At 49.6% G+C, this 26149-nt stretch overlaps 5 protein-coding genes across 5 annotated transcripts; 1 reads left to right on the top strand and 4 right to left on the bottom strand.

Moving 5' to 3' along the window:
• Nucleotides 1–119: 119 nt before the first annotated feature.
• Nucleotides 120–2381, bottom strand: Bathy09g03850 (predicted protein; the record flags this gene model as incomplete). The annotated part of the gene is made up of 1 exon (XM_007511229.1): nucleotides 120–2381. The coding sequence occupies one exon, from the start codon at nucleotides 2379–2381 to the stop codon at nucleotides 120–122; it is 2262 nt and encodes a 753-aa protein (XP_007511291.1).
• A 319-nt stretch (nucleotides 2382–2700) lies between these two features.
• On the top strand, nucleotides 2701–5016 carry Bathy09g03840 (predicted protein; the record flags this gene model as incomplete). The annotated part of the gene is made up of 1 exon (XM_007511079.1): nucleotides 2701–5016. The coding sequence occupies one exon, from the start codon at nucleotides 2701–2703 to the stop codon at nucleotides 5014–5016; it is 2316 nt and encodes a 771-aa protein (XP_007511141.1).
• Nucleotides 5017–5080: 64 nt separating this feature from the next.
• Nucleotides 5081–7327, bottom strand: Bathy09g03830 (predicted protein; the record flags this gene model as incomplete). Its single annotated transcript, XM_007511036.1, has 1 exon — nucleotides 5081–7327. The coding sequence occupies one exon, from the start codon at nucleotides 7325–7327 to the stop codon at nucleotides 5081–5083; it is 2247 nt and encodes a 748-aa protein (XP_007511098.1).
• Nucleotides 7328–7490: 163 nt separating this feature from the next.
• On the bottom strand, nucleotides 7491–16643 carry Bathy09g03820 (unnamed protein product; the record flags this gene model as incomplete). Its single annotated transcript, XM_007511004.1, has 1 exon — nucleotides 7491–16643. The coding sequence occupies one exon, from the start codon at nucleotides 16641–16643 to the stop codon at nucleotides 7491–7493; it is 9153 nt and encodes a 3050-aa protein (XP_007511066.1).
• An 824-nt stretch (nucleotides 16644–17467) lies between these two features.
• On the bottom strand, nucleotides 17468–25351 carry Bathy09g03810 (predicted protein; the record flags this gene model as incomplete). Its single annotated transcript, XM_007511029.1, has 1 exon — nucleotides 17468–25351. One exon carries the CDS (start codon nucleotides 25349–25351, stop codon nucleotides 17468–17470), a length of 7884 nt encoding a protein of 2627 aa, XP_007511091.1.
• Between the last annotated feature and the right edge of the window lie 798 nt (nucleotides 25352–26149).

Here is a 26149-nt window from a genome sequence, read left to right as displayed (position 1 = left end):
AGGTACTAAGAAGGTTAAAGAAAATATTGTAAAAAAAATAGTATTATGTTAGTACTAGTGTTAACTTTTACGCGTGTACGTAGCAGGTACTTCAAGGTACCAAAATTCAGCGTGAAGTACTAATCGTACCAATCGTCGATGTTCGCTTGGCCGCCGAACGCGTCGGCCAGCCCGTTGACGCTATTCGCGAATTCGTCCTCGGTTTTCTTGCTTTTACTTTTCTTCTTTTTCGATTTGACTTTTTCTGGCGCCACGTCGTTCCAGAATCGATCGTCCGTTTGATGATTGCCATACTTTCTCAAATCTGGTTGTCCAGAATTGATGGGGCCGCCTCCCCAGCCGCTCGGCGCGGGTGGGTGGTGCTGGAACGATTGGCCCGGGTTCGCGCTATTTGTCGTATTCGTTGCACCACTACCCGGTCGTTGATCAATGCCCTGTTGTCCGTTCAAACTATCGCTCCAACCCGCGAGTTTCCCGCTCAACCAGCCTTTCGCTTTGTTCGCGGCTTCGTTCGCTTTCGCCACGGCGGTGTTCAAACTCACGCCTTGCGCAGGCGCGGGATAGTACGGTTGCGAGCCAAACCCATCGTATTGTTTTGAGCTCGACATGCCGTTGCCGTAACCCCCGCCGCCACCACCTCCAGACGGGAAAAGTTCGTTATAATCTGGTTGCACAGTTGATGACTTTTTCCCTTTCTTTACACTCGTCGGCGCCGCGTACACCGACGCCGTGTCTTGAAACCCGTTGTTCATGGCGATTCTGGCTTGCGCTTCCGCCCTCGCCGATTCCGCCGCTTTACGCATGCGTTCTTCCAGCTCCTCCTCTAAGGATTTCTCGGTCGTTTTCTTCTTCTTCTCTTTCTTCTCTTTCTTCTCTTTCTTCTCTTTCTTCTCTTTCTTCTCTTTCTTCTTCTCCTTTTTCTTAGGTTCTATCGGCGCTTTTACTTCCTTGATTGCTTTCTTGTGTTTAATCGATTTGTTCTTTTCTACGGTATCCGCGGAGATTTTCCATCCGATTTCTTCATCCTCCTCGTCGTCGTCATCGCCCTTGCCAATCTTCTTGCTCAAACGTCTCGAGGCAAACTCGTCGTCGTCTTCGTCCGAACTGTTTTCGATATCCTCTACGCTACTACTATTTCCGCCGCTACTGCTACTACCTCCGCCCCCGTCGCTGTCGCTGCTCGCGTCCTCTGATTCGTCCTCGTCGCTACTCTCCTCGTCGTCATTGCTACTACTCAACGCCTTTTCGTCGTCTGGTTTTGCAAACGGATCAAACGTTGCCAACGTTGCTGACGATTGCTTCTTTTTTTTCACAACATCCACGTGCGCGGCCATCGCGGCGCCCATCCCGCCACCACTCATAGCCGCGACCACCACGGCGCGTTCCTCCGCGGTCATATTTTTTAAATGGTACGTCCGATCCTGCACGTCCGGGGTAGTTTTCAAATGTTTCACCCATTCTTCGGCGGATATGCCGCCTAAAAACTTCCCTTCGCAAAACCCTCGAGGTTTTGGCGGCGGCGGCGGTTTCCACCCGTCCTCTTCCTCCTCCTCGTCGTAATCCTTCTTGCGTTGATTCTTCTTTTTCGTCGCGCCGCCGCTACCGGTCGCCAGCAAACTCGGCTTGCCGCTGCTCGTCGTGTTTGCAAACATAGAATTCACCGCCGATGTCGTCGCCGTCGTCGTCGTCGTCATCACCACCGGCGCGTTATATTTTGGCAACTCCATCTTCACCACTTTCTTCTTCTCTTTCGTCTTCGTCTTCGTCTTCTTCTTGGTAAAATTCGAGTTCCCGTACGCGCTCGGAAACATCACGTTTTCCTCTTCTTCCGATTCCGATTCCGACTCCGACTCCGATCCGCTCTCGCTCTCGCTTTCGCTTTCGCCGCTGCTGCTCTCTTCGCTCTTCTTCTTCTTCTTCTTCTCCTTACTCTTCTTCTTCTTACTCTTCTTCTTCTTTTTCTCTTCCCCGTCGAGGCCGCCGCCTCTCCCTTCCGCTTTCTCCTTCAACTTCTCGCGATACTTCTCCGCCCATTTCGAATTGTACTTCTCTCTCGCCGGCGTGTGTTTCCCTATGTTCCCTTTCTTCCGCAAATACGCGTTCATGTTTTCGTTCCCCCCGTGTTTCATCAGAGATACCTGTTTCGCGTTCCAACTGTCCATCGTGATCGACCGCACGAACGACACGTGCACGCCTAAGCTCCTGTGTATGCCCGAACACCCCAAGCAGAGCCACAATCCGTTGGACACGGAGGCCCAGTCCGGGTTCCCGGTCGGGCAGTCCGCGCATAATTGGTTTCCTTTTCCTTCCTCCCTTTGTATTCTCGTTAGCATTGATCGGTGGTCTTCGTGTTGTTGTTGTTGTTCGTTTCCTCTCGACATCCTCCTCGTTTCTCTTCTTCTTCAAGAGCTTTTGCTCTTACGGAGATGTTTCCTCGCGCGGGTAATTTCCAATTCCAATTCTCTCTCTTTTCTCTCTTAAACTTCTTAATATTGCTTTCTCGACGACGACAACTCTCGACGATGAAAAAACGCTTTTTCCTCTCCGCTTCTTCGTAAAGAGAGAGAGAGAGAGCGCGTGTGAGAGAGACTTCTTCTTTCGTAAAGGAGAGAGCCTTTAAATGAAGCACATTCTGCGTTTCAACACCATACCAAACGTGTCGCCATTTCACACGCAACGACACATAATAAACCACTTTTGATGACGACGCGTAAAGAAGAGAAGCGACGGGAACACAAAAAGAGCAACAACAAAAACGTGACTCTGTGGGAACGGAAAAATAACGCGTTGCGTTTCATCGAAGACGAGGACAGGACGACCAAAACGTTGTCCGATTGGGGGAGATCCTCCTCGGTGTCCTCCGTTGGAGGGACGAGCGTGCAGAACACGAACAACGAGAACGAAGACGCGTTGGAAGTGCTCGCGAATTCCGTGAACGTTATTTTTAGCGACACGAATAGTAAGAGTAAGAGCACTACAAATGAGAACGCGTCGTACGTGACGAAGACGGAGTTTGATTTCGCGATGCAAGCCGCGCAGAACGCGCTCAAGGCGAAAACGAGAGCCAACCACATGTTGACGTTACAAGCGAAAGCGGCGATGCAAAACGCGGTGACCGCTTTAAAGATAACCGAGAAAGAGTGTCAAACGTTACGAACGCAACTGATGGATTTGAGGCGAGATCCAGATTTAGCGACGGAGTTGATGATTGAAGACGCGCTCAGGCGAGACCGGGAGCAGCTCAGAGTGGCGAAAGAACGGGTGAAGAAACTGTCGAACGCGTATAGGATGTTACAGAGCGAGATCGGGAAGGAGAGGTACGAAGCGGCGGCTTTTGTTAGCGGAGCGAGAAGAGGGGAAGAGGAAGAGGGAGGATACGAAGGAGAGCGAAGACGAAGAGAAGAGGGAGGCGGGACGACGTCGAGCGACGGCAACAAGCGCAATAATAGGAATACTACGCTCGTTTCAATTTTACCCGTCGCGATGGAATATCCTATTAAACTCGACAGAGCGCACGAGACGAGGACGATCGTTTTGGCGCAGTTGTGCATGCAAGGCTACGCGTTGGACGATTGCGAACGGGCCATGGAGGAGTTGCAATCGACGGATTTATACGAGTGTTTAGATTGGTTGGAGGAAAGGGAAGCGTTACGCGCTGTGTATAACGAAGAGACGTTGATGCTCAAAAGAGACGAGGAGGAAGAGAAGTTTGAAGAGGAAGAAGCTGAGGAGGAGGAGGAGGAATCTGAGGAAGATAGAGCGGCGAGACGACGGCGACAGCTGGCAGCCTCGAGATTAATCGACGACGAGACGACAGAAGATAACGACGACGACGACGACGATGAACGGAGTTCGTTCGAATTAGGTGATGAGTTTGATTACGCCAAATACGATTCATCGAATTTACGTTTGACTTCCGAAGAGTTGTACGCGGCAAGAGCAAGAGCGGTGCGCGTTTTGTGCGCGTGCGCCACGGATCCACCGTCGCGGCAAGAGCTTGATGAAAAAGAAGAACGACGAATGATGATGAACATAGAAGACAATCCCTTGGATTTAGGAAAGAAAGAAGAAGAAGAAGAAGTTTCGTTCGAATCGACAGATTTGGATGAAGACGATTCAGATTATGACGAAGAAGACGACGACGATAACTCGGAAGATTTAAGCGCGAAACGTAGAGCGAAGGAAGCCAAGATGAACACGCGCGCGAACCAAATGCTCAACTCACCCATCCGAAAAGACAAACATGATTTGGCAAAATCGGGTAAGAATTTGTCGTCACTGACGTCCGAAATTGTCATGAAAAAGGATCCAGAAGTTTTGCGGAAGGAATATTACATTCGAAGAGATAAGATGGCGTTCAGTTTTCGCGCGATTGTCGCGCTGACGAAACTCGCCGAATCTGCATCTTCTTCGTTTTTTATCTTACACAACGGCGGGTTACGCGCCGCCACGGAATGCTTGCGGAAATACGGAGAAACTTCCTCATCGTGTGCGAGAGCATCGTTCGCGCTGATTCGACAATTCGCCAGCGGTGGCGGAGGAGGAGAGGAGAATGGCGCCGACGATTTTTTCTCCTCCGTAACGGCGAAACATTTCGTACAAACCGAACGGTTTCGCATTTTGCCCTTGCTCGTTTTGCGCGCCGTCGAGGCACGAATGGAAGATTTCGACGTCGTTTCAGATGGACTGAAGTGTTTGTGGACGTTAATTGCGCTCGGCGGCGATCGAACGCGGAAGCAGTTGTTGAAGAGCAACATCGCGTTCACTATTCGAGACGCATTGGCGGTGTCGAAGGACGACGACGAACAATACCGCGGTCGACGGTTTAAGCGCGTCATCGGATGTGGGTTGGCCATGTGTTTAGATTGCACGGATGCGCAGGAGTTGTTCACTAGACTGAGCATACCAGGATTGATTCGAGCGAAGTTGATTGAGTTTCCTTCGATTAAGTTTTCTGGCGAATTTGCAGATTTGCGAGAGTTTCTGGCAAGCGCGAAGAAGAAGCCCACGCAGTGATTATGTATTCTAGTATTCTACTTTACAACTACTACTACTAATATTACTACACGTGTTCTTGTATCTACCGTTTCTCTTTCTCTTTCCTACTATAATACGTCTCTCGCTGAATCGTTCTTTTCTTTGGCGGTTCCAGCTGCCATCTCGCGTTGATTCGGTCTTGAAACATTTCGTTTAGCTCTTTGACTGTGCTTTCGGAAAACATGTTTGATCTCACGTCGCACTCTTCGCAGACCGTGTTTTCAGTCATGGCCCTTTCGAGCGATTCTGCGCTTTCATCCGTGATTTCGTTCCTTTGTAAATCCAAACCGAACAAAGTTACATTTTCCGACAACGCTTCAAATACTTCGTACGCGCCAGCGTTGTATATTTTATTATACCCCACGTTCAGTTGCTCCAAGCCTCGATTGTCGCACTCGTCTACTAACAACAAATCCGCGAGACCTTCGGCCGCGACTTCGTCCAAATCGTTCCCTCGCAAATTCAACAACTCTAGTTCGCTGCCATTTTCAATCTGCGCGGCGAGTGACGATAAAGCGTCTCTCACCGTTCTCCCGCCGCCGATGTCGTTGCACGCAAAGTTCAACGATTTCAACTTGGCCAAGTTTCCTTGATCAAACTTCCAATTCTCAACGATACACTTGAAGCCTTCTCGTTTGAGCGTGTTGCAGGATAAATCTAAATGCTCAATGCGAAGCAAGCGCAGGAGGTCGCCGGCATCTTTCACTCCTTCAGAAGAAATTGAATTAAAACCGAGCAGTAAAACTTTCAAACTTTTACTCGCGCCGCTACCACCTGGCGATAACAACGTCGCGCACCCTTCGTCGCCAATCCCATTGTGCGCCAAATCCAACCGTTTCAAAGTTGACTCGTCGTTGTGTAAAACCGAAGACGCCAGCGAAAGCGCGCCATCAGCGCCGATTCTGTTTGACATTAGATATAACCGCGTCAAACTTAAATGATGGGAAGCTGTCATGAGTGCGGTTACACCGGCGTCGGCGATATCGTTCGAGGCTAAATCGAGCCATCGTAGGCGAATTGGGTATTTTGCGCTTGGATTTTTGTACCCTTGACGAGTCAAAGCGCCGCCTAAGGACTGAGCCCCGTTATTCGTGCATGCAGATTTTCTCAGCGCGAGTCTGCGAAGGCTCTTCCACCCACTTCCGCCGTTTTCACCCTCGATTGTTCTCGCCACCGCACGAATTCCACCGTCGCCGATGCGTAACGACCAACTCGCGTCAAATCTCGAGACACCGTTTTTCGCCGCCGCCGGACAAATTTCTGTCAATGACTTTTCGCACGCCGCGTGTACCTTCAATCCGACACACGCCAACGTAAACGAAAGCTTCTCAAAATCTCTCGTCGATACTTTCCCCGCTGGTGTTGTAGCGAATGCCCGCCAATTATTTTCCAGACACCACACCAAGTCCCGTACGCTCTCGTCGAAATTGTTCACGTCCGGATGATGCTTTCGCACGTGCTCGATCAAATGACTCACGTTACACGTCAATCGTCTCAACTTGAAACCCATCGCTAAAGCTTTAATTTCGTTCACTTTAAATTTTCCGTTCTCGCCCAAATCAACCGCCACAATCTCCTCTAAATTACCACACTTCTTCGCCACCTCCATCAACATCGCTTTGGTATTACCACCGTTCTCTTGCTTACACTTGCTCACGTCCAATTTTCTCAGCCACGCTTTCGCGACGTTTGCGATGGTGAGTAAACTTCTTCCCTGACTAAAAATGGATGGCGTCACCTTCACGTTCCTGAACGCGCGTTTCGCCAGTTCGTCGTTTGCGTCGTCTGAATCGTCTTTCTTCTTCGCCAACGTCGCCGCGACTAAACTCTTCGCGTCTAATTTCCCGCAAATGAGAGCTGCCACGTCCACGTCTAACTCGTCAAGATACGGGAACATGAATTCCTCCTCGCTCGCATTATTCGTTGATGAAAACGCCTTCCCTTTCCACTCGTTCTCCCTCTCGCTTCTCTCATCTCGTTCATAGAAAAACTTATTCCGTCTGGCCGTTCTCGCCCACGGCCTCCCGTGTCCTCCAGATGCCGCGTTTAACGTCGGTCGGTCGCATCTGGAGGATTGAATGTCGGATTCTTTTTGTTCCGCGTCGCTCCAATCGGATTCTGAATCTGTCGAACACCACGTCGCCGTCGTGGCTTCTTCTTCATAAAATTCGTTGCCTTTATCACCATCATCATCATCGCCGCGCACGGTGGTGGTAGTCAATCGCGCGAGTCGCGAGACGAGTTCTTCGTGCACGTCGTGGTGGTTCACTTGCGGCGCTTGCGGCTGCATTCGTGTACGACGAGAGAAGATTTTTTATGAGGCGGTGGGAGAGAGTCGAGAAGAGAAAGAAAGAGAGAAAGAAGTGCAGTTGAAAAAGACGCAGATCTGATAAAACGTCTAGTATTGCACGAGTGGCTACATCCGCGACGTGTCTTGTTTGAATGCAAAAATATTAACGCACCCAGACTTGGTACACGTAGCTTATAGAGCTATTCGAAGGTAGTCCGCCGGGGTAATTAGAGGTAGGGGTTCCTTTATCTGTACCCTGTACCGTCAACTTTGTGTCTGTGTGTGTAATCAAACCGCCAGGCCCATTGCACTCATACACGTTCGCGTCGTGATCCCACTCGCCCGTTAAAGTACCCGGATAGGTGTCCGTTTGCGTCATGTATATATAATCCCCGCCTAAGCCGATCATCGCATCATCGTTGATGCAGGATAACCCATTATTATTATCCCCGAGTACATTATTATTGTCGTATCTGCACTGTTCTGACGTCATAAAACGCAAAGCATTGTTTCCGTAATGAAAGTTAATATATAACTCGCCCCCTTGTTGGGTTATTGGATCGTAAGGGACATTCTCAGCGCCCACTCTCGCAGTGTACTCGTACGTATGACCATGACCGGTGTAGCAGTTTGCCGAAGTCGCGCGCGTGTAATCGAGAAGTGATTTCGTCGCATTACGGAAAGGCCAAACAGTGTACGCTTGATACGAGCCGTCCGATGCATACCCAATCGTGATCATAATCTCTTCCATGCCTTTTGCACTTACCACGTCGCCATTGACGTAATCGTTATCTATTACGGATGAACTCATAGGTTCGCTCGAAAGAGATTGCGTCCAGTACGACGAACCGAATCCCATACTGTGTCCGTCGCTGGGATTCACAGTGTATGCGAGTTGCCATCCCCCGCCTTCAATTTCTACGTTGCAATATATATCCTGTCCATTTGAGAACTTGTTCGGGCCGTTAAATTCGGCGCAGGAACACGACAAGCAATCGGGAGCAGGGTTTGTAAAGGGAGCGCCTTTGTAGAAGTACACTTTGCCGGCCCATTTGATATTGCCATTGGACCTGGGATAGTAAGCTCTAGTAGCTCCAGCCAACACGGTATGTTCGAACATAGAAACGGAGATACCGAAAAAAAGCGTACCGTCTTGGGTATCGGGATCGCCGTCGAGATTGAAAATAGACTGAGCAGTAGCTGCATCGCTCGCGTGGATCTTTTCTACAAGCGTAAACTTCCAATCATAGTCCGAAAGCGTGTACGCGTAAAATGCTCCTGAATCTGGTATACCGTTACCGCTATCTTGATACGCCCCAATCAAAGCCGTGTCGCCGTGTAAAGAAACGGAACTACCGAAATTCGAATTAGCATCAGCGCCAGCGTCGCTCGATGTAAACGATGCTTGTTGCGTAAACGTCCCATCAGAGCTCGAACGCGTATACACGCGCACGCCAGAAAGAGCCCCAATCAGTGCCGTGTCGACGAATAGAGAAAGGGAGCATCCGAAAAGATCGTCTGCGGTCGCACCAGCCTCTGTGATTTTTGTTTGGTAAACAAACAAGCCATCTGGGCTTGAACGCGTGTATACGTCTATTTCACCTTTCTTACCAATTAAAGCCGTATCTCCGTATATAGAAACAGACCGACCGAGATAAGCGCCGGTTTTGTAAACGTCGTATCCAATCAACTGCTTTTCTGAGAACGTGCCGCTGGAACTTGACCGCGTGAATATGTACACGAGTCCACCATAAATGCCCCCCTCATTCATAAAACTAGGGTCACCAATTAATGCAGTGTTTTTGTATAAAGAAACTGAGGTACCGAAAGCTGCCGATGCATGTTCACCTGTCCTTGTGCGAATTGTCGAAGTGTGCTCAAACGTCGCATCTGAATGTGGACGAGTAAATACGTGTACGTGATTTGCCCCGAAGGAGTAGGGCGCACCAATCAACGCCGTATTTTCGTACACGGAAACCGCGTTGCCAAAACGATGCGATTCTCCAGCATAATACTCTGGTTCAAATATATATGGCTGCGCTGTATCTTCAGAAAGACTTGCGAGAAATATTGGCGGCGGTGACGGTGGTGGGGGAAGCGGTGGGGGAGGTGGTGCTTTGAACACGTATACAGATCCAGAATCTGATAATCCGTTATCGTCGTCGCCACGCGCCCCAATCAATGCCGTGTCGCCGTACAATGAAACGGAAACACCGAATTTATCATCCGCAGCAGCATCGCTGGCGTCGATTTTTGACTGTTGCGTGAACGTCCCGTCAGAGCTCGAACGAGTGAACACGTACACATATCCAGAAGATGAACTACCGCTTGCGTAATTGCCATGCGCTCCAATCAATGCCGTGTCGCCGTACAACGACACGGAAACACCGAAAGCATCAGACGCCGCCCCATCGCTCGCGTGTATTTTTGACTGTTGCGTGAACGGTCCGTCCGCGCTCGAACGCGTAAACACGTACACAGATCCAGAATTTGATTTACCGTTATCGTCGTCGTTATACGACCCAATCAGTGCCGTGTCGCCGAACAAAGAAACAGAACGACCGAATCCATCACTAGCAGCAGCATCGCTCGCGTGGAGTTTTGATTGTTGCGTGAACGGTCCGTCAGCGCTCGAACGCGTAAACACGTACACAGATCCAGAATTTGTACCGCTATCATCGTCGTTATGCGCCCCAATCAACGCCGTGTCGCCGTACAACGAAACAGTAACACCGAAATAATCATTCTCCGCCCCATCGTTCGGCTTGAGTTTTGACTGTTCCGTGAACGGTCCGTCCGCGCTCGAACGCGTAAACGCGTACACAGATCCAGCATTTGATTGACTGCTAGATTTCGCTCCAATCAATGCCGTGTTGCCGTATAAAGAAACAGAGATACCGAATTGATTACCGATATCGTTAGCAGCAGCATCGCTCGCATAGAGCTGTGATTGTTGCGTGAATATCCCATCAACGCTCGAACGTGTGAATACGTACACAGATCCAGAATTTGTTATACCGTTATCGTCGTCGTATCGCGCCCCAATCAATGCCGTGTCGCCGTACAAACACACGGAAAAGCCGAAATAGTCACCCGCAGCAGCGTCGCTCCCTGCGGTGATTTTTGGCTGGTTCTCGTCTTGAAGCAATGTCACGAGAAACAACGGAGGAGGCGGCGAAGGCGGCGGAGGCGGAGAAGGTGGTGGTAATGGTGGCGGGGAAGGCGCGACCCACGTACTTTTGATCGCATTGCACGAGCTCGCTGGACCGGTAACGGCATCGGTGCACTCGTATTTAGCTTGAAACGCGGTTGCGTCGAGAAACATGTTCGTTTGAGCCGTCGTCGCCGCCGTTCCAGTCCACGTAGAAATGTCTTGGTCGAACGCAGAAGCTTCATTAAACATGTACTCCATATCGAGCACGTTCGACGTGCTCCAACTTCCGATTGGTCGGTTAAACGCAAAGGCTTGGTAAAACATAAATTGCATATCCGTCACCTGAGACGTGTCCCAATTGGCGATGTTTTTATTGAACGCCGACGCTTCGTAAAACATGTACTCCATGTCCGTTACTTTTGACGTGTCCCAACTTCCAATGTCTTGGTTAAACGCCGCGGCGTAAAAAAACATGTGTCTCATGTTCGTGACTTGCGCCGTGTCCCACTGCGAAATGTCGCCGTTGAACCGAATTTTGTTTCTGAACCCTTGATTGACGCTTCCTGTTCCCGTCCATCCGTTCATATCCGTCACTAAACTCGTGTCCCAGTTTGGCATAGTTCCGTACGGCGTATTTTCAGCCGCCCATCTCGTGCACTCGCCAGTAACTGGAGCTTCCTCCAAACACGCGAAGACGAAAGCGTGCCAACTTTCGGAAGGGATTGGAGCCGACGGCGGAGGAGCAGGAGCAGGAGGTGAAGGTGGCGGCGGAAACATTTTGCGCTTGAACCATATTTGATGCAATTGGTTACGATCCCAGCTTCCATGATTATCGCATTTTTTCGCTGGTTGCCAGTGATATGCTCCCATTTGATAAAATGGATTATTTGTGAGATCTGACCCGCCGCAACAATTGTTGTCCGGCAGGTACGCCGAGTGATCGGGAAACTTTGTCGTCCCACTCTTATACACCGTGCCGTCGCTTAAACTATTCGTACCAGTTACGAGCGCGGTTTTAACCTTATCATGGCTCGTTGAAAAATGGATAACGCGGGAGTGGTCGTCTGTTCTGCAGTAAAACCGAACGGAATCGACATCCTCTGCAGTTAAGCCTAAATCTTCCAACCATATGTGCGAGTAACTCCCAGTTGGAGAGGATGGAATGGCTGTAACCAGCGGGTCGCTTTGCCCCTGCTTACGATCGTACGCGAGCAACAAAATCCAGCCATCACGATCTTGAAATACATACTTCCCATTAATTTCAACCCGTTGATTTGTGCGGCTCGTGCGTACAAATGCGAGTATGCCTCCGTGCGAGTTCTTGAAAGTATCATGAACTGATATTTGATTTTCGCCCCAAAACATGTAATTGTTGCCAACGGCGTGATCGTTGCCTACATTAATCCAAGGATCTTCTGAACCCGATCTGAAAAGATAGTACGCGTAGTTGCTTTCTCCGTTGGTGCCTTCAAAATTGCCCGAGGAGGCGACCAGATTCACAATACCGTTTGGGCTGTTGGATACGGTACTTTGGGGATAACTAATGTCCTCGAGTTTAAGCACAATCCAATACAACCCGTCCCCGGTTTTGAACATAATTTCATCCGCGTTTTGTCCCGAAAAATCTCTCCAATAGTCACCGATTGCGCCTGTATCTGAATACGTGCCGTATGAATAGCTCAAATCAAACCATGAGTTGGATCCTGAGTTGCCGGAAAACCACCCTCCGCTGGCCGGCGCCGACGCAAAGGACATCCAACCGCCGCCGGCTGTTTCTAAATCGCAGTAAATTTCTGTCGGGACCCCTCTCACATTAATCCAATACGTACCACTCGGCCGCCCAAGGAGGTCACTCGCGCTATCAACTGCCTCTGAGGAAGTCAGTCCAGACGGTGATGGAGGTGAGGCTGGCGGCGGTGAGGGTGACAAAGGCGACGTCGATGGCGGAGGAGAAGGCGCATCCCACGTGCTTTTGTACGAATCGCAAGAATGTGCAGGACCAGTCACGGCATCGGTGCACTCGTATTTAGCTTGAAATGCAGTCGCACCGGTGAACATGTTCGTTTGCGGCGTCGTCGCCGACGTTCCGGTCCACCCAAAGATGTCTCGGTTGAACGCAGAAGCGTAATAAAACATATATTCCATATTAGTCACTTGCGCTGTGTTCCAACTCCCAATGTCGTGGTTGAACGCAGAAGCGGAACTAAACATAGATCTCATATGAGTCACTTTCTCTGTGTTCCACTTCGAAATGTCGCCGTCGAAATAACTTTTATCGCCAAAGCCTTGATAAGCACTTCCAGTCCATCCACTCATATCTTCCACCAAACTCACGTCCCAATTCGGCATCGTACCATAATTGTTACCAGACGCCCACCTCGTGCACTCGCCAGTTACAGGAGCCTCGTTTAAGCACTCGTTGACAAACGCGTGCCAACTCGCACTCGGAACCTGCGCATTACACGAATTTGCCGGTCCGTTGATTGCGTCGGCACATCTAAAGGTGGCCTGAAATGCAGTCGCGCCATTAAACATGTTTGTTTGTTCCGTCGTCGCCGCGCGGCCTTTCCACTCATATATTGGTTGCTCGAAAGCTTCTGCGTGCTCAAACATCGATCCCATATCAACAACCTTCGACACGTCCCATTCTGCGATGGTTTGGTTGAACGAAGACGCGTTCTGAAACATCGAATTCATGTTCGTCACTCGCCACGTATCCCATTTCGAAATGTCGCCGTTGAAAGTACTTTTCCCTGCAAAGCCTTTTTGAAAGACATCTCCAGCCATTCCGCTCATGTCCGTTACCAAACTCACGTCCCAATTCGGCATAGTCCCGTGAGTATTCCCCAGTGCCCATGCAGTGCATTCGCCGGTGACTTCCGCGCCCTCTTCTGATAAACATGCTTCGACGAAAGCGTGCCATTTCGCATCTGGAATACACGCGGTACACACGCACGATTTCGACGGGCCGTGATCTACGTCCGTACACTCGTACTTGGCCTGAAACGATGACGATCCGGCGAACATGTAAGCTTGTGCAGTCTCGGTGGCGGGTCCCACCCAGTGTGAAATGTCCGAGTTGAACGCGTTCGCGTGATAAAACATCCACGACATGTCGGTGACCTGCACTGTGTTCCACCGTCGAACGTCCCGATTAAACGAGGGGACTTCATAAAACATGGCACGCATGTTTGTAACTTTTGAGGTATCCCATTTTCCAATGTCTTGATTGAATGCAGAAGCGCTGAGAAACATCGCGCGCATACTCGCAACGTTCGACGTGTCCCACCCTCCGATGGGTTGATTGAATGCGTAAGCTTCGTAAAACATGTACGCCATCGTCGTGACCGAGGACGTTTTCCATTTCGAAATGTCGCCGTTGAATTTTCTTCTTTCGCGAAAGCCAACCGCATTCGCGCCACTCCATCCGCTCATATCCGTCACCAAACTCGTGTCCCAGTTTGGCATCGTGCCGTAGTCGTTTTGCGACGCCCACGTCGTGCACTCGCCAGTTACAGGCTCTTCTGCTAAACACTCCGCAACAAACGCGCGCCAACTTTCGGACGGTATCGGCGTTAAAGGCGTAAGGGAGCAAGAGAAAATCGGCCCTAAAACGGCATCGTCGCACGTAAATTTAGCTTGAAATGCCGTCGCATTATAGAACAAGCTTGTCTGCGGGGAAAATGCCGCCGGACCAATCCACGAGTTGATGTATCGATTGAATGTGGAAGCGGAATAAAACATCCATTGCATATCAGTCACTTGCGATGTGTCCCAACCTCCAATGTCTTGGTTGAACGCAAAAGCGGAATCAAACATGCATTGCATCTCAGTCACTTTTCCTGTGTTCCAACTCCCAATGTCTTGGTTGAAAGCAGAAGCGGAGCGAAACATTCCATTCACCGTCGTCACTTGCGATATGTTCCAACTTCCGATGTCTTGGTTGAACGCGGAAGCGGAATAAAACATATAGCGCATATCAGTCACTTTTTCTGTGTTCCAACTTCCGATGTCTTGATTGAACGCAGAAGCGGACTCAAACATATAATACATATTAGTCACTTGCGATGTATTCCAACTCCCAATGGCTTGGTTGAACGCAGAAGCGACATAAAACATTTCTCCCATATCAGTCACTTTCTCTGTGTTCCAACTCCCAATGTCTTGGTTGAACGCAGAAGCGGAAGAAAACATATATGCCATATTAGTCACTTTCGATGTGTTCCAACCCCCAATGTCTTGGTTGAAGGCGCTACCTACCTCATCGCCAAACATCCATCCCATATCGAGTACTTGCGACGTGTCCCACATTGAAATATCTTGGTCAAATGCAGACGCGTTATAAAACATATCCTTCATAGTAGTCACTCCCCCTGTATTCCACTGCGAAATATCGCCATTGAAAGTCCATTTACACCCTAAGCCTAAGCATACTCCTGCGGTGTAATCCCATCCATTCATATCAGTCACCAAACTCGTGTCCCAATTCGGCATTGTCCCGTAACTATTGCCCGACGCCCACGTCGTGCACTCGCCAGTTACCTCCGCGCCAACTTCGGCTAAACACTCCAAGACGAACGCGTGCCAACTCGAACTTGGAATTGGTTCCGAAGGTGGAGACGGCGGCGGGGAAGGTGGCATCGGTGGCGGCAATGGCGGTGTCAAATACACTTCCTGCTTTGCCTTCACCTCCTCAATCATCGCTTTGATTTCAGCGAGTTCTGACACGACCTCAGCGGTGGCGCTCCGTACAAACGCCTTCTTGTCTCTCATGTTCGTAAATTTTTCCCTGAGCTTGACACCAGCGTCCGATCCGTCTGCCTCGGCGTATAGCGTGCTTACGTCGTTGCGCATCACCAAGTTCCCGCTTAGGGAAGAGTCCTCGGAGAAAACGAGCAAATTCTTCTCGCACGCTCCCCTTTTTGTCCATTCGGCGATATCTGCGGTACACATCGTCATATCGAATTCGTTTGGCGCATACGAAACGGGAGGAGGAAGAGGTCCTGAATTGGAAAGAGCAGGAGAACTTGCCGAAGGAGAAGGACTTGCCGCAGAAGGAATAGCCTCGCTTTGCGGCCCGACGTGATCTGTAAAACCAAGCGTCGCTTCAACTGTCTGCATGCAGCTCACGCCGTCTCCGCACGTCCATTCGTTCGCAGCGAACGCAAGCACATTGGGATTCGCGATGATAGCTCGTTCGGTAACTACGCCCGTATTCAAACCGTTCGCGTCGAAACACGGACAATCTCGATCGTACGCAAACGACTTTAAAGTACCGTCTGGTTGCGGCATGTTCGAGAACGTTTCGACGAAATCGCCGCACGTGCTGTATAACGCTCGACACGCGGAGACAGTCATCAAATTCGTCCCATCGCCGTAGCACCCAACTCCATAAGGCGCGCGATCTTGAACGTGATAATGATACACAGCCTGCGAAGGAGAATCTGGCGTTTTGCCGATGTGCGCGCCGCACGCGTCCAAGTTCGGTAATTTTTTGTTCGTAAAATCCTCCCACTTACCGTACATGATGTACGGGCCGACATCTCCAATCTTCGTCGAATGCGCTCCAGTTTGCTCGTACAAACAGTGATATCTTCCGTGAAAGTGGTAATCACCCGTGTGTCCGCCGCATGGCCCCACTGTTCCTCGATAGCTGTTGTCTGATTGAACGTTTGGAAACGAATTCTTCGCCGAGTCGTAACAAATCTTCCTCACTTTACTCTCCGCCAAACCAATATCCAAACCACCGGTAGAATCGTACAACAAGCTCGGCGTCGAACACCCCCAACCGGAAATGACGTTATCTTGCTGCGACGAAAAACCAGCCTCGAACGCGTTGAAAATGTGCGCGTTTGAAGGCACCGCGCTGCCAGTTGGCGCGTACGTCAACGTCTTCGTCGTCGTCCCATCGCCATAATCCGTATACGTTTCTGTTCCCGACGAGTACGTGCACCCGTTATCCTGTCGCAAACTCGCCCCGGCAGGGAGCGACAAAAATGTTGGGTTCACGCACGCTTTCGGAAGCGGCTGCGCGAGCGCAAAAAGCTTCCTCGATGTTTTTATTGCTGTTGTTGTTGTTGTTGTTGTTGTTGTTGTTCTCGTCGTCGTCGTCGTCGCCGAAAATAACAACAACGAAAACAACAGAAAGAAAATCGACGACATCGCGCTCGTCGCTCGCGAACGTCCTTCTCGCCCGCGAGAGGATACCATCTCTTCGCGCGCGCGCGTGACTCCGTCTTCTCCCTCGCTTCTTTCTCTCTCTGTCGAGAAAAACTTCTTCTTCCCGTTTTTCAGTCGCGACGCTCTTTTTTTCGTCGTCGTCGTCGTCAAAGTTGGAAGGAAAGGATTACGAAGAGAGAAGAGACGTTTTTTCTTCTCGATCGCGAGAGAAAGAACGCTTTGACCGCGCGAAAGGATGATAGACTGCGTTTTCCCGTTAAAGAAGAGCGTTGGTGTTCCACCGCGCGGCGCGTATTCGTAAACGACAGTAGTCTCGTCGAGAGAAATCTTGAGAGAAAAAACGGACGATTGCGAGATTTCTCCGGAAGGGTCGGGAAGGCGCGACGACGAAGTGAATGAAAGAGACGTGCCTCTTTTTTCTTCGATCGAGACCTCCTTCTTCTTAAGAGAGAGATGCTCGCTCGCTCGCTCGAAACAGAGAGAGAGATGAGAACAACAACAGATCTTGACCAAAAGAAGGACGATGCGTTTGTGTGTGTGTATTCTGCGCGAGATGTGATGCGCAAAGAATAATGGCAAACGAAAACGAAAAAGTAGCTGTTTAAAGTAGAGGCATAACCTAAACCGCTCCAGAGTGAAAAAATCGAGAGAAAAAGAAAAAGGTTTGAAGACATTTGTCTTTTTAAAAGTGCGTTGTTTGCACACGACGTGTTAAAAATACAACTGTTTTAGGAGGGCATTCATAATAACACAACTTTAGTATTTATGGGATACAGGGACCGCGTGAAGTCGTTGGTGATCCGTATCTACTTGAGCACGCACGAATTCGGTGGACCGGTGACGGCGTTGGTGCACGCGAATTTCGCTTGAAACGCAGTCGCGGAAGTAAACATGTAAGTTTGCGCCGTCGTCGCCGCGGATCCGGTCCACGAGGAAATGTCGTGGTTGAACGCAGAAGCGTAATAAAACATATATCCCATATCAGTCACTTGCGCCGTGTTCCAATTCCCAATGTCTTGGTTGAACGCTGAAGCGGAATAAAACATAGCTCTCATATGAGTCACTTTCTCTGTGTTCCAACTCCCAATGTCTCCGTTGAACGTAGAAGCGGAAAAAAACATACCTTGCATAGTAGTCACTTGCGCTGTGTTCCAACTTCCAATGTCTTCGTTGAACGCAGAAGCTCGATTAAACATAGATCCCATATCACCCACTTCTGCTGTATTCCACTCCCCAATGTCTTGGTTGAACGCAGAAGCTTGATAAAACATATGATACATATAAGTCACTTTCCCTGTATCCCACCTGGAAATATCAGCATTGAATGTACTTCTACCACCAAAGCCTTCATATGCACTTCCAGTCCATCCACTCATATCCGTCACTAAACTCACATCCCAATTCGGCATCGTTCCATACGGTTTTCCAGACGCCCACTCAGTGCACTCGCCAGTTACCGGCGCTTCCGCTAAGCAATCCGAGACAAACGCGTGCCAACTCGCGTCCGGGATGCACTTGGTACACGCGCACGAATTCGGTGGACCGGAGACGGCGTTGGTGCACGTAAATTTCGCTTGAAAAGCAGTCGCGTAGTTAAACATTTGTGTCATATCAGTCACCTGCGCTGTATTCCAATCCCCAATGTTTTGGTTGAACGCTGAAGCGTATTGAAAGATAGCTCTCATAGTCGTCACTTGCTCTGTATTCCAACTCCCAATGTCTTGGTTGAACACAGAAGCGACATGAAACATCCCCTGCATAGTCGTTACTTGCGCTGTGTTCCAACCCCCAATGTCTTGGTTGAACGCAGAAGCTTGATAAAACATAGAATACATATTTGTCACTCGCCCGGTGTCCCACTTCGAAATGTCGCCGTCGAATGTACTTTTACCGCCAAAGCCTTCAAATGCACTTCCAGTCCATCCACTCATATCCGTCACCAAACTCACGTCCCAATTCGGCATCGCGCCGTGCGCGCCGTATTTGTCCCACGAAGTGCACAAACCATCCACCGGCGCAATCGCTAAACACTCTGCGACGTACGCGTGCCAGTTTGCATCGAGAATCGGTTCCGGCAACGTGCACGTATTCGCCGGGCCGTCGTTCGCGTTCGCACACGCGAATTTCGTTCGAAACGAAGTCGCCGCGTAAAACATGTCGGTTTGCGCCGTCGTGGACGCGACACCGGTCCACGCAGAAACGTCTTGGTCGAATGAAGAACACTCGTAAAACATCCGTTCCATGCTCGTCACTTGAGAGACGTCCCAGTTTGTAATGTCCTGGTTAAACGAAGCGACAGATTCAAACATTGCGTACATGTCCGTGACTTTGGACGTGTCCCAACTCCCGATAGGTTGGTTAAACGAGGAAGCATCTAAGAACATAGACACCATGCTCGTGACGTGCGAAACGTCCCAGTTTCCGATCGGTTGGTTAAACGCGGAAGCTTTATCGAACATTGCAAACATGTTCGTCACGCGCGCCGTATCCCAATTCGTAATATCGCCGTTAAACATGTTTTTTTCTCCAAAACCAACGCCGTTCGGGTACCCGCTCATATCCGTCACTAAACTCGTATCCCAATTTGGCATCGTTCCATACGGTTTTCCAGACGCCCACTCAGTGCACTCGCCAGTTACCGGCGCTTCCGCTAAGCAATCCGAGACAAACGCGTGCCAACTCGCGTCTGGGATACACTTGGTACACGCGCACGAATTCGCCGGACCGGTGTCGGCGTCGGTGCACGAAAATTTCGCTTGAAACGCAGTCGCGCCGGAAAACATGACGCCTTGCGCTGTTGTCGCTGCTGTTCCAGTCCACGAGGAAATGTCTTGGTTGAAAGCAGAAGCGGAGCGAAACATTCCATTCACCGTCGTCACTTGCGATATGTTCCAACTCCCGATGTCTTGGTTGAACGCAGAAGCGGAATAAAACATCCATTGCATAGTAGTCACTTTTTCTGTGTTCCAACTCCCAATGTCTTGGTTGAACGCAGAAGCTTGATAAAACATAGAAGACATAGAAGTCACTTTCCCTGTGTCCCACTTCGAAATATCAGCGTTGAATGTACTTTTACCGCCAAAGCCTTTATATGCACTTCCAGTCCATCCACTCATATCCGTCACCAAACTCACGTCCCAATTCGGCATCGCGCCGTGCGCGCCGTATTTGTCCCACGAAGTGCACATACCATCCACCGGCGCAATCGCTAAACACTCTGCGACGTACGCGTGCCAGTTTGCATCGAGAATCGGTTCCGGCAACGTGCACGTATTCGCCGGGCCGTCGTTCGCGTTCGCACACGCGAATTTCGTTCGAAACGAAGTCGCCGCGTAAAACATGTCGGTTTGCGCCGTCGTGGACGCGACACCGGTCCACGCAGAAACGTCTTGGTCGAATGAAGAACACTCGTAAAACATCCGTTCCATGCTCGTCACTTGAGAGACGTCCCAGTTTGTAATGTCCTGGTTAAACGAAGCGACAGATTCAAACATTGCGTACATGTCCGTGACTTTGGACGTGTTCCAACTCCCGATAGGTTGGTTAAACGCCAAAGACTTATAAAACATGCTATCCATATTCGTCACGTGAGAAACGTCCCAATTTGAGATGCCGTCGCCAATAAACGATGCGGCGTCGTAAAACATAGATTCCATGGATTTCACGCGCGACGTGTCCCATTTCGAAAGATCGCCTCGGAAATCCGTTTGATTGTAGAACCCCATGTAACCTCTTTCCGAGGAGTATTTTTTACCCATATCCGTCACCAATCCGGTATCCCAATTCGGCATCGTCCCGTACGTCCCTACTTTATCCCAACTCATGCATTCGCCGTATTTCGGTTCAAGTTCTAAGCATTCCGAGACAAAAACGTGCCAACTCGCGTCCGGGATGCAATTGGTACAAGTGCACGAATTTGCCGGACCGGTGACGGCGTTGGTGCACGCGAATTTCGCTTGAAACGCAGTCGCGTAGTTAAAGATGCCACTCTGCGCGGTCGTCGCCGCCAAACCAGTCCAGATGGAAATATCGTAGTTGAATGTATTCGCTTTGTAAAACATATTAGCCATAGAGGTTACTTGCGACGTGTCCCAGTTTCCAATCGGCTGATTAAACGCGTAATCTTCGTAAAACATTTCTTGCATAGACGTCACCGACGACGTGTTCCAGTTTCCAATCGGATGATTAAACTTATACGCGCTACGAAACATTCGGTACATGTTCGTAACTTTGGATGTATCCCAGGTCCCGATCGGTTGATCGAAGCTGTTCGCACCGTAAAACATTCCATCCAAGCTGGTTACTTTGGACGTGTCCCAATTTCCAATATTTTGGTTGAAACGATACGAGTGATGAAACATGAATCTCATATCAGTCACTTGCGACGTGTCCCAATTTCCAATGTCTCCATTAAACTTTATACCACCTCGAAACATAAGGTACATGTTTGTTACTTGCGAAGTGTCCCAATCGGATATATCACCGTTGAAATTTCGTATGTTTCCGGTGTCGTGTCTCGTCCCGAAGCCTTGATGCGTTGTCCCCCATCCGCTCATATCCGTCACCAAACTCGTGTTCCAGTCGGATATGACGCCGTGATTGGTTTTTGATCCCCAACTCGTGCACGCGCCGTGACCATGTTCAGCTAAACACTGAGCGACTGCATAATGCCACCCGTCGGCAGGGATAGGAGTCACAGTCTCGTACCACTGCTCGGTCCAATCGGGGTCGACGGTCGTGCACGTCGATGGATCGACAGAAAGCTTCGCAGAATTTGTGCACGTGTATTTCGCCTGAAACGCTTTCGCGTACGCAAAAATGTTGGAAAAACTGGTGACTTGCGACGTGTCCCAACCACTGATGTTTTGATTAAACGCGTAATCTTCGTAAAACATTTCTTGCATAGACGTCACCGACGACGTGTCCCAGTTTCCAATCGGCTGATTAAACTTATACGCGCTACGAAACATTCGGTACATGTTCGTCACCTGCGACGTATCCCAGGTCCCGATCGGTTGATCGAAGCTGTTCGCACCGTAAAACATTCCATCCAAGCTGGTTACTTTGGACGTGTCCCAATTTCCAATATTTTGGTTGAAAGCATACGAGTAATAAAACATGAGTCTCATATCAGTCACTTGCGACGTGTCCCAATTTCCAATATTTCTATTGAACTTTATACCACCTCGGAACATGTGGTGCATTTTTGTTACTTGCGACGTGTCCCAATCGGAAATATCGCCGTTGAAATATCGTATGTTTCCGGTGTCGTGTCTCGTCCCGAAGCCTTGATACGTTGTCCCCCATCCGCTCATATCCGTCACCAAACTCGTGTTCCAGTTGGGCATCGTTCGATAATTGTTCTTCGAAGCCCACGTTTTACAATCTCCGTGAGTGTGCTCACTTAGACACTGAACGACAAACGCGTGCCAACTGGCGTCCGGAATTGGGTCGCCCCCGACGCACGAGTTTACGGGACCGTCAGTCGCCGACGTGCACGAAAACCTGGCTTGAAACGCAGTCGCCGAGTTGAATACATCATCTTGCGTCGTCGTCGCCGCCGTCCCCGTCCACGAAGAAATGTCTCGATTAAACGCAGAAGCAGAGTAAAACATGTTCGCCATGTTCGTTACTCCTGAAACGTCCCAGTTTGCGATGTTTTTATTAAACGCAGAGGCAGAATGAAACATTTGATACATGTCCGTGACCTGCGACACGTCCCACCTTCCAATGTCTTGATTAAAGTCGAACCCTTTATAAAACATAGCGCGCATGCTCGTCACTTGCGAAGTGTTCCATTTAGAAATATCGCCGTTGAATTGTGAAAACGAAGACTTCTTTCCGAACCCGAAATAATCATCCGAGCCGCTCATATCCGTCACTAAACTCGTATCCCAGTTTGGCATCGTCCCGTAGTTATTTCCCAATGACCACGTCGTGCACTCGCCAGTTACTTCCGCGGCATCCTCCGCTAAACATTCTGCGATGAAAATGTGCCACATCGCATTCGGTATCGGGTCTGGTATGAGCACGCAAGAACTCGGAGGTCCATTAGTTGCGCTCGCGCACGCGAATCTTTTCAAGAACGCCGTCGCGTCGCTGAACATGTGTTCCGTATCCGTCACTTTTGATGCTTCCCACTTTTTTATATTCTTTTCAAACGCGACGGCTTGTGCAAACATTCCAAACATACTTGTCACTTGCGAAGTATCCCAATTCCAGAGGTTTTGATTAAACGCGGAAGCTTGATTGAACATCCCACGCATATTCGCAACTTTTGAGACGTCCCATTTAGATACGTCTTGGTCGAAAGAAGAAGCTTGGTAAAACATGTTCTCCATGCTTGTTACTCCCGAAGTGTCCCATCTCGATACGTCCGCGTTGAACGATGTTTGAGTTGCAAATCCTCGGTAGACTGTCCCGTCGTAGCCGCTCATATCCGTAACTAAACTCGTGTTCCAATAACGCATGGTGCCGAAATTTTTCGTCGACGCCCACGTCGCGCACTCTCCATCTATCGGCGATTCCGCTAAACACTCGCTCACAAAAGTAAAAAAGCTCGCGTCATCCGGGATGGCGTGACGCATTCTGAACCAAATTTGATGTAAAGTGGTCGCCGAGTACGCGGTCGTGGTTGTATAGGAAGCGTCGTCGCATTCCCACCGCGACGCGCTCGCGCCGGCGCCGATGCTCCAGTAATACGCGTCCGATTTATAAAACGGCGTTTCCGTGAAATCTTTCGCATCATTGACAGAATCGATTTCGTCTGGCAAAAAACCCGTGTGTCCATCGTGTTTTCTCGTCGCATTTTCTGTCCAGTGTGATACCATATTACCAGACGTCGAACCGCTCACGATTGCGGACTTGATCCACTCGCTCGTGAGCGAGAAATGCACGACGCGATTGTGATTCGAGCTCGTGCAAAAAAAACGAACAGAATCAACGTCGTTTGCCGTTAACGACAAATCGTTCAACCACGCGTGCGAATACCCTTCGTTCGGCGACATCGGTGGCGTTCCCGATACGAGCGCTTCATTCTCGCCGCCGACGTGCTTATACGCGAGTAACAAAATCCACCCGGTTGAGTCTTGCAACAACTCTTTGCCGTTGATGTCGATAACAGCAGCGGGTGGCGGCGACGGACTCGGAGGCGGACTCGGAGGAGGAAACGGTGAGCGGAATACGTACACTTTGCCCGCATTGGTCGCTTTATCGTCATTCGAAGTAGCTCCAATAAGAGCGGTATCGCCGTATAACGATACCGAAGTACCGGTATCGTCATTAGCCGACGCGTCAATCTTCGTCTCTTCATTCCAAGAAACAGTGTTGATTCCATCCGATCCATATGATCGCGTAAAAATGTACACCGCACCGGTATTAACAGTAATGAGAGCGGTATCGCCGTGTAACGATATCGCCTTGCCGAATTGGTTACCAGTCGCCCCGTCTGAAGCGTAAAGCTTCGTCTCTTCAGTCCAAGAAACGGTAACTCCGTCCGATGCGAGTGATCGCGCGAACACGTATACTGCACCTGCATTCAACTCTGGATCATCCTCATAACTCCCCACCATTGCGGTATCTCCGTGCAAAGAAACGCTATTGCCAAAGTTACCCCAAGAAGACGTGGATGGGTTGGACGCGTACAGTTTTGTCTGTTGCGTCCACGTCGTCGTCGTTCGAGAAAAGACGTAAACGGATCCCGCGTTGGTGCCTTTATCATCGTCCGATATCGCTCCAATCAACGCTGTGTCTTTATGAAGTGAGACTGACGCACCGAAATGGTCGTAGGTAGCTGCGTCGGACGCGTAAAATTTCGTCTCTTGAGTCCATGATGTCGAACTGACTTTTGTAAAGACGTACACCGCGCCGGCTCGAGTACCCTTAGCATTATCGTACGACCTTCCAATCAGAGCTGTGTCGACATATAGCGAAACGGAAGTTCCGAAATACGTCGATGCAGACGGATCCAATGGATATATTTTCGTTTCTTCGTTCCACGATCCACCCGATCGGGTAAACACATACACCGAACCACTTCCACCACCTTGGTCGTCATCTTTCCAAGCTCCAATTAACGCCGTATCGCCGTAAAGCGATACACTTTTCCCGAAATTATCGCCGGCGACTGCGTCGCTCGCGTAAATCGTCGCACCCGTATCCTCGAGCATATTCGTCAAAAATATTGGCGGATTCGGGGGCGGATTCGGCGACGGCGGTGGACTCGGCGGCGGCGGATTCGGCGGCGGACTCGGCGGTTGATATACTTCGGATTGTTTCTCCTTCACTGCCAAACACGTCATTTTCACTGCAGTAAGTTCCTGCGTCAGGCGCTTGACTTCATCAACGAGCTCGTCCATTTCTTCATCCTGCTCTGCAATCTTTCTCCCCACTTCAATTTCTTCGCCGTTCAACAGCGTCATGAAAAATTTCTTCTTCACGGTCAAACTGCCGTAAAATTCGGTATCGTGCGCAAAGATGACCAAATTCTTTTGGCACAGATTCGTTTGCCTCCACTTCGGCACGTTCGCGACGCACTGCGACGACGCTTTCGCGCCGCCGTCGTCATCAACATCGGCGGCGGAAACGCCGCCGCCGCCAAAGCTCGTCCCGAAAATAAAGGCGACAAACGCGAACGCGAAAAGTATCCGCTTCCTAAACTTTGAGAGACGAAATACCACCACTGGTTGCATCTTTCTCGCCCTTTTCTGGTGAGAGAAAACGGACGATCGAGAGATTTCTCCTGAAGGGTCGCGAAGGCGGGGATGAAAGAGACGTGCCTCTTTTTTCTTCGATCTAGACCTCCTTCTTCTTAAGAGAGAGAGAGATGAGAACAACAACTTGAAAGATCTCTTCTTCTTTTACCCGAAGGAGGACGATAATGCGTTTGTGTGTATGTATAATGCGCGAGATGTGACGCGCAGAGAATAATGGAACGAAAAGCTGTTTAAAAAAAGTAAACCTAGAACACAAAAAGGTCCACTACGAGTTAAAAAAAAAAATATCGTTGTTGTTGTTTTGAAAATAGTGTGTAAAGAAGTGGAAATAAGTGAGGATATTGAAATACAACACTCTGTGAAATAATAATCTGTATTTAGGGTAGTTAGGGTTGTGACTCTTACACACCCCCCGCAAGACTCACTTCCCACGTCGCGCGCCGCAGATGGTTGCATTGGTTGAACATAGGCTGATGTGTCTTTTTTGTTTTTCTTTTTTCTTTTCTTGTGTATTTTTTCTTCTTTTTTGTTTGTGGTTTTTCTTCTGTTTTTTGTAACACTGGATATATAAAATTCGTTCTTTCGTGTGCTTCTCTCATCGCTTCTTTTCTTCTCTCATTTTGTCGCGACATCGAGAGTCGTTCGAGAAAATCCGATGAGTCGTCGTTCTCATTTCTCATCGACGACGAACGTTTTAATAACGAAAGTTTGGCGAGGTATACGTCCGCGATGAGTGAGATTGTTTTTTTCTGATCAGAGTACGAGACGGAGACA

Source organism: Bathycoccus prasinos, assembly GCF_002220235.1.
Source record: "Bathycoccus prasinos genomic : Chromosome_9".
NCBI classification, from domain to species: Eukaryota; Viridiplantae; Chlorophyta; class Mamiellophyceae; order Mamiellales; family Bathycoccaceae; genus Bathycoccus; species Bathycoccus prasinos.
This window is presented reverse-complemented; position numbering and strand designations above follow the sequence as displayed.